Raw genomic sequence first — 8,686 nt, forward strand, 5'->3', positions numbered from 1 at the left:
AATATTCCCTACAGTACGGTTTGAAGTAAATTGGTACAATAAAACACCCTAAAAATCAATGCATATATTTGACCATGTGAAACACCCATAGAAGAAAATCGGGACTATAATAATGGAAATTATAATAATAATAATCTTAATGTATAAGTATTACATAATTTAAATCTCCCATTAATTTTGTTCATTTGGATAATTTAAACAATTTCCAAAAAAAAAAAAAAAAAAAAAAAAAACTATTTTTAGTTAACTACGTAGGAGCTATATTACAAACTTAGTTGTATTAAAGCTTATATATCTACTTGATTATAACGCATGTATCATTAATTATAAAGGTGCTTTAATAGATTTCTCTAGAATTGTTAATATAAATCTATTTAACACTTTTTGTTATGAAATTATCAAATTTCACAATTTGGGAGGTGGAAGTAGCCATTTGCCTGCATCTATGTACTCCAAACTGATAAATGTTTTAGCTTCTACAGCTGTCAACTTCTTGGTAAATGGAGCTCTTGTAGCAAGTGATGCGCCTGGACCCGTGTTCATATACTCTGCGAAGTAAATTGTCCTACACACAAAATATAAAAGATGTACTCCATCATTAAATCACTTATCAAACTGATTTAAAGTGTACAATTTAAGAAAAAAATAAAACATGAAATGGTTAATTTACTTTTGTGCTTGTGGCTTGTTGTTGTCTGACCAGCCCTCGGGTTTAATAACATCACTAATGGTACAATAAGAGTATATAGCTCGAGCTGCTTCAAACCATACTCTGCCTAAGACTGCATGACCACCTGTTCCAGTAACTGGACAATGGACAAAGGAGTATCCACCCTCTTCACTTGGATTTTTCCTTGCATGAGCTACGATCATTGCCTCATTATCACCCGATAAAACATGCAACTCGGTATTCTGTACATGATACTTTTTTATTAGTTTGTGATTAAGCACATTAATAAATTATAATACATTTATTTAACTGAATATATCTTATTAGTTAAAGCATGCAAAAAATTTGTTATACCAAATATAAAGATCTGGCTGCACCAAAGACAAAATCAACCGTTCCTTCAATATAACAATCTTTGAAGAAATATTTGCCTTTATCATCACAAAGTGTATCTTGAAATCCTGTAAATTTACAATCATAAAATGCAGCTTTATCACCAGATATTCTCAACGCTACAGCTTGCTCTCCCTTCTTCTTTCCATTCGGCCTTGGAGCAGAGTTCTACAATAACAAATTTGTGAATAATAAGTTGGTTTTCCTCGAATAACTTAGAATTCTACGTTTTTTTTTTTTTTTTTTTTTTTGAAATAACTTAGAATTTTACTTATATGTCAATAATGGTAAAATTACTTCCCATTAATTCCATATAACGTATTATTTTATAATTAATGTAAGAATATTTAATTATAATCAAAATTAAATTAAATATTTATGTATACTTTTAATTTTTAGATTATAGGTTCGAGATAACAGTAAAATATATTGAATAAGTAAATAAACAAAGTAATATAAATATAATAAATAAAAAAAATAAAAGGGATGAAGAATAAGAGTTGCATACCGAAACAATAATGTTTTTAGCAACAAAGTAATCAGACTCCACAATCAATGTTGCACTATCTACAGTCCCATACTCAGCAGCTGTTCCAGCAAAAGTTATTGTTGGTCTATTCTTGGGATCTGTCCCGTAAAAAGTTACAAATGACTTAAATCTTTCAACCTTTACTTTCTCCCTGTATTCACCGGGACCAATTTTTATTATAACACGTTTAGTATTTCCTATTTTAACATGCTTTACAGCATCAGATATTGTTTTAAATTTTCCCTTTCCATCTTGGCTAACTTCAATAATTTCGACCCCATTATTTTCGGCCTCCATTAAACTAGGATCTAGTTTTCCATTTATTTGGCTGCCAAAAAAACATAAAATGAAAATAAAAACGTTATAATGGAGCTATGAGTCACTTTTATGTAATTATTAAGCATAAATACATAGAAAGATATTAATACATTTAATAAAGTTAAATAAAATTTTCATGTTGATAAAAAAATAAATAAATAAAGCCTTCGTAATGGGTCTTCGAATATACTTCACTGATTTAATTATTAATTAATGATATATAATGATCAGACTTGACTTAAAGATTTAAAGACTTAAATGTTACTTTAGAATATTGCACCAAAACAACCGATGTAACAGTACCAAAGTTACATAATACATGCACAAACTAGTTAGTACCATTGCCAAGAAATTTATGATATACAAAGACATTTTGCTTAAAATCAATAGAACATTAGATAATATAAAAATAAGAATAAAATCAGTTATTCTTTACTAGTAGTATGTATACCTCATTGGTTTGATTACATTTTGAAACCATGTATTTATTTCACCTTTATTTGCTGGAATCTGTGTTTGTGCAGTACATGTAATTGCTAAGCTAATAAGAAGTAAACTTGCAGAAATAATGCAAACTTGTCTTGCCATTTGTTTTTTTTCTTTTTGCTCGGCCTTTACTTTATTTTTTTTGGTTTCATTCATTTAAACAAAAGTGCATTTTATATAAGATGAAAATTGAGAAAACCAAACCGAGCAAAAAAAGGTTCTTCACCAAAAAATGGGGCTATGAAAGATGCATTAAAATTAGGAGGTGTAGTCCTTAAAATAAACATGCTTCTCAATATTAAAAAGGAAGTTAATAACTCAATCGATTGATTTACACGAAATTTTTTTAGTTAATATAATCCTTAAAAATAGTTAATATATTTTTATTATTTTTAGCCAACCACTACCCCTTTAATTATTGTTTTCTTTTTCGTTTACTTAGTATCTTAATTGTTTTTATGATCTAAAATTTAAATATATTACATAAATTGAAATAATTTTGCTACAAGTGGTGTATAACATTTTTTTTGTCATCGTTGAGATTAAATAACTTTTAATATCCTTGTAAGAATTTATATCATATTAGGATTTTTTTTATTGTAAATTAAAGATTTTTTTTTCAAGATACAGTTTTTAAAAGGGTAACTAGTATTCATACCATCCATGCACGGGTTCAACTTTTTATCAAATCATATGAGTAATATTATAATTTTATAAGTTTTTGCTAAAATATTTATTATAATTTAAGGTATTCTTTTTCAAATTATTTATAATTTAAAATAAAATTTTATATCTTTCTTTTTTTGGAAGAAAATTGTTGTAATATAAGCGAAAGTATAATGGGATTTTGATTATAAAAAAAAAAAAAACTCATTATGAAAAAAAAATGAAAAAGCAAAATAAATAATTTACAAATTAAAATTACAAAACCAAAAAATTATTAAAATAACATATTATCACAACCCTTCATGAAAAAATTATGGACCAATAAGAATATGATAAATGAGATAAGAATATAAAAAGTTCCTATTATTAAATATGAGTATAGATATGGTTACTATTTTGGGTGTTTTCTGGTCCCTCGGGAGAATTACGTCACCAAGACTGGTCCTTCGCGGTCTATACCTGCAAAATACGGAGACTCTGGTTGGTTGGAGCTTTACCTCCGACAATCATGTTAGTATCAAACGAAGAGAGTAAAAAGTGCAGAAAGGTAAAAGTGAGATATTCTCGGATTCCGAGATCAGGTGAATTCTCTGATGTAATAAATTAACATGACCCTAAAAGGTGGGAGGGAATCTACTTATATATAGGGTCATCGGGAATTGTGTCACTGCCTAGGTTACAGAATTTGGGTCGTAAAGGCAGTCTTTTTCCCAACAATCTAGGAGGGAGACGTGTCGAATAGTGATTTATCAACTTTGGACCTCTCTTAGGGTGACATGTGTCACTGCACCTTGTAATTGGGCCACTTGGTATGGGTATTTTTACCTAAAACATTTGTTCCTCACAAATTTGACATGGCATGCCATGTGGCATTTGTGACATTTGTCACTCTTAAACTGATAGGTTATTGTAGGCGTCGCTCGAAGAGCGCCTACGTTAAAGCATGTGTGAATATGCTTAGCACTCATAGGAAGTGGGAATTGACATAATACGATTAAGGACAAGGAAAGTAGGGAGCCGCCAACAAGTTTTTAAGGAACTTGTAAACCGTTCACGGATCATAAAAAGGCAACCACGAATAAGGGACAACGATAGGCAACAACGATTGACCCGTGAAAGTTACACCCTATTCATAATCCATGAGATTACTAACTCCATATGGTTCGGAACCACGAAAGGAGGATCGGGGATGATGGTACGAAGTGAGTCATGGAGTCACATTCGCCCGTATTGGCCTCTACTCGATTCTTACAGTGAAAAGTGATTCCTGCGATCTCAAAGGCATACAAACAAAATATTCAATTCGCTCCGAACTATTATTTAACTAAATTGGTTGAATATTAATGCACATATTATTCTAAAATATTGGTGATCACTTCAATTAATAACACACTACAAGAAAAATCTATTTTCGTAGCGATTATTTCGTAGCGATTGTACATTCGGTACAATATGCAAGTATGTTTGTGAAATAATTAAGGATGTTGTATCATTTTTACAAACGTTATGGTTTTGCCATATAAAATCGATACGGAAAACATAATAACACATATCAACATTATTTTTACACATTTATATAATTTTGAGAAATCGTAACATTTACAATCGCCACTAAATCCTAAAAATCGATACGAAAAGCCTTTTCAACACTAGATATATAAATATTGTTTGACAAAGAATACATAAAATATGTCATAGCTTATTGGTGAAACATTTAATATAAGAGTTTGAGGTTGCATGTTCGAATCTTGTAAAGATCATACGCATGTTTTTTTTTTTTTTGAAGAAAATGAGTTAAACATTTATAGCGATTGTAATCGCTACAATAATCACCACGATTCGATGTAGTTGTTCGTATCGATTATTGAGGCCAACCCCAGCGATATTGAAAACCACTACTAAAGGCTAAGGCAACGGGGGATATTGTATCGAATGACCATTCGTTGGGAAAGCTTTTTGTTGCAATTACAATCGATACTAAAGGTTAAAATAATCGCTACGAAAAGGTTATTTTCTTGTAGTGACAAGATTAAAAAGGATCCTAAACCGGTTGTTTAAATTATCTTATTAGGCGTGATTTTCAATTACATATTCCCTTTAAACATGCAATATGGTGATCAATAACAATAATAGAATAAACATTAACATTGGAAGCAATTTAATCACAATTCCAACAACATAAAATCGTTAGAAAAATAATAGAAATAAAAGGAACATGACTCTTACTTTGATTCTGTTTGTTTGCAACTACAAAATAATAAACGAGTTAGTAACTTCATGGAAATAATAAAACGATAATTAAATTAAATTAAATAAAGTAAAGTTGATTTTAGGGCCAAACCCTCAAACAATTCTACCTTTCACGCCTTGGCTTAAGGATAGAACCGCGAGTAAAGTATGGACTCCTTTGAGTACTTGAAGAAGGAATTTTGAAGTGAAAAGGGTAGGCTAGTGTTTAGGCTAAAGCATAGAAGAGAGAAAAATGAATCAGAGAATTACTCGGTGCCCGGTACATCAGAAATGAGTGGGTATTTATAGGGAAAATGTGCTGAGGGAGCACACAGAACCCTAAAATGATAAAAACCCTAAAAAAGTATCCCGTGACACGGCAAACTGTACCGTGACACGGGATGTCCCACCGTCAGACGACACCCTTTCCCGTGACACGGTACATTTTTTGTGTGATGCGGGAAATTTTCAGAAAACGGGAGAGAAAACGCGTTAAGGGTTTACGCGGAAAAGACACGGAATGTCCCGTGTCACGGCAAACCTCCTGTGTCACGGGAAATCCCACCGTAAGACGGAAAGGATTCCCGTGACACGGTGGCAGTCTGCCGTGGTGCGGGAATTTCCAGTCTATTTTCCGTCTAAATACATTTTTAACCCTAATTTCATTCGACATTTTAAGTGCCGATTGATAATTTTGGGCCTTTTCTGACTTATTATTATTTGGGCTAAAATAAGAAAATAATTAAATAAAAATAAATAAAAGGTTTGGGCCAAAAACAAATAATAAAACAATAAAATAAAAAAGGTATGGGCTAAAATTAAATAATAAGTTTGGGTTGAAATAAAAACTATGCTTTTACCAAACATTAAGGCTAATCCATGGACTGTTCAAAAATATAAATACAATCAAATACAATTTTTTAAGCACTCTCGGGATTAAATACTGAACCCGACCAATAGTGGTGGTGAAAGGTTGTTCATCATCGGGTTTGGTTTTGGGGAGACATTTTTAGGTGTCTACAGAAGCCCCCACTTTTACTGAGTTTGTAGAAACGTCAGTTTCGAAAACGATAGTCAAAGTAGCCGATAGGGACGGAGAATGATTTAAGACGTTCTGCGATCCTTAATCACTCTGTATACGCCGATACCTGCAGAAAAATAATAATTCCACATGTTTTGGGTGTTTTTGTCCCTCGGGAGAGTTACGTCACTAAGTCTGATCCGGCTGAGCTGTACCTGCAAAATAACGAAAACTCCGGGTGGTTGGAGCTCCGCCTCCGACGGTCAAGTTAGTAACTTGAAACGGAATAAAGAGAACGGAAATCTAGGTGGGTATCTGCTCGGATTGCAAGCTCAGATGTTTCTCTGATGTGAGAGAATGCAAGTGTAATAAAAGGTAAAACGTGCCCTCAAAAAGAGGGACATCTCCCTATTTATAGGGTCCTTGGGAATTGTGCCCCTGATTAGGTCACTGAACCCTAATCATTGGGGGTCGCGCCGCTTTGCGGCTTTCTCGGGATTTGGGCGTGAAGGCCGCCTTTTTTCCTTAATTTCTAGAGTGACACGTGTCAAGCGGGGATTGGTCCACTTTGGGCCATCCTGAGGCTGACACGTGTCATCCTCTGATTGGACCACGTGGCAGGGTAAAATTACCCTAAACATTTGCCCCTCACAGATGTGACGTGACACGCCACGTGGCATCTGTGACACATGTCACGCTCCGTTTGGTGGTAATTTTACCATTAAAGAGTAACCGTTCACCTTCCGAGTAAATTACGAAAATACCCCCGTATTTACCCTCTATATATAGCCGTTTTACCCTCATAATTTTGTACGTTTACAAAAACTTTCTAGAGAGAAAACTTTGAGAGAGCAGAAGTCATCCGTCTGAGCCAGGCACAAGCAAGAGAGCTCGTTTTCCACCGACCCAGCCGGATCCGCCTAGTTTCAGATTTAACTTCAAAAGGTACCGTCTCTGCCTCTCTCAGCTCCTTTTCTTTTTTCACCGCTTGTACATATTTCTTGCAATAAATGGATGCATCACCAACACACACGGAACATCCTAGGTTAGAGTCCAGCCGGTCACCAGGGACGACTGAGTCTAGGACTGAGAGTGCCGTCTCGGGGTGTTGGGACCACCCTTTGCCTCGGATTCCGACCAGTTATGTGTCTGTGCAGGACACCATGGCTCGGACAATGCAGACGACAACTGATCACAATTACAAAATCGAAGGCTCAGGCAGCCAAACACCTGAGGGAGAAACGTCTGGTAAGGAAGACCAGACGGCTCTGGAGAGATCCCCTCCGCGCGCCCCTTCAATTCCTGCTGATTCCTTCTTGGAGGAATGAGACCAAGGCGGCGACGAGGCCATCTCTGCCCCCTTGGGTCAAAGTGAGGAGGAGACGGAAAGCGACAGCTCCGCCTCTTCCTCCGAGAGCAGTGACGATCTACCCCCGCTTCCGGATAGCGAGGAGGAAAAAAGAAAAAATTGGAACGAGAAGGATGATCCCTTCAACATCCACGTCTCCAATAAGGACCGGATCCAAATGGAGGAGAACTTGAAGAATTTCACTAAAATGCACCCGCTTGGAGACGGGTATAGGATCCGGGTGCCGCCTAAGAATGGCACCGTCGCCTGGGAGGACGATCAGGAGAATGCCAACAGCTATTTCGGCTGTTATGAGGCAGCGTTCAAGGCTAGTCTCCGCTTTCCCCTTCACCAGGCGGTGAAGGCAATCTTGAGAGGCTACGACCTCGGAGTCTGGCAACTTACCCTCAACTCTTGGACAAACATTCTGGGGTATGTTGCCGCCTGCGAGTTCTAGGGGCTTAACCCCGGTTGGGAGGCTTTTGCTAGTATGCATTATCTTAGCAGAAGCCCAGGCGGCTGGAGGGCGTGGTACACTCTAACCACACAGCCCTAATATATGATGACCTTGGACAAGGTCTCGAAATTTGACGGTTGGAAGCACAGGTTCTACCTGATGTCAGCTCCAACCAGACGGGAGAATTACGAATTCCGTCTGTACAATAAGAAGCCCGACTTGTTGGGCCGGAAGTGCGCTCTTCCCCGGATCCCAGAGGAAGACTTTGACAAGATTATTGAGGCAGACATTTTTTGCCTCACAGACGCGACCTTGTCAACCGGGGAAACAATAAAAGTCCCCAAGAACTGGATCCCTAAGAGCGCCTGGTTCAGGGACGAGTGCTTCCTAGCCGCCTGCGGGCTAGGGCACATGTTTACCAAACGTATGCGCCTGAGTTTATATCCGTATGTAGTATTTTTCTATCGAAATTATTTTATGATATTGACCAACTTCCTTCTTTTTGCAGAGGAAGCATTAAACATGTTGCAGACGGAGAAAACCCCAAAGCGATCCTCTGCTGTCATCCG

At 36.1% G+C, this 8,686-nt stretch overlaps 1 protein-coding gene across 1 annotated transcript; it reads right to left on the bottom strand.

The window, feature by feature from the left end:
- Nucleotides 1-213: 213 nt before the first annotated feature.
- LOC145556114 (pectinesterase 1-like) lies at nucleotides 214-2,498 on the bottom strand. The gene is made up of 5 exons (XM_081617784.1): nucleotides 2,362-2,498; nucleotides 1,572-1,920; nucleotides 1,025-1,231; nucleotides 671-912; nucleotides 214-565 (listed from the first exon to the last, which is right to left on the bottom strand). Exons 1-5 carry the CDS (start codon nucleotides 2,496-2,498, stop codon nucleotides 406-408), a joined length of 1,095 nt encoding a protein of 364 aa, XP_081473910.1. The 3' UTR covers nucleotides 214-405.
- Nucleotides 2,499-8,686: the final 6,188 nt, after the last annotated feature.

The sequence above is a fragment of the Chenopodium album genome, chromosome 8 (genome assembly GCF_948465745.1).
Source record: "Chenopodium album chromosome 8, dcCheAlbu1.1, whole genome shotgun sequence".
Taxonomy (NCBI): Eukaryota; Viridiplantae; Streptophyta; class Magnoliopsida; order Caryophyllales; family Amaranthaceae; genus Chenopodium; species Chenopodium album.

What these genes read in the sequence shown, in the direction of transcription:
- LOC145556114 (XM_081617784.1), bottom strand. Translation starts at nt 2,498, where the DNA reads ATGGCAAGACAAGTTTGCATTATTTCTGCAAGTTTACTTCTTATTAGC. An exon ending in CTAAAAACATTATTGTTTCG is followed by an intron (nt 1,232 to 1,571) that starts GTATGCAACTCT and finishes TTGTTATTGTAG; the next exon opens with AACTCTGCTCCAAGGCCGAA. An exon ending in AACAAGCCACAAGCACAAAA is followed by an intron (nt 566 to 670) that starts GTAAATTAACCA and finishes TTTTGTGTGTAG; the next exon opens with GACAATTTACTTCGCAGAGT.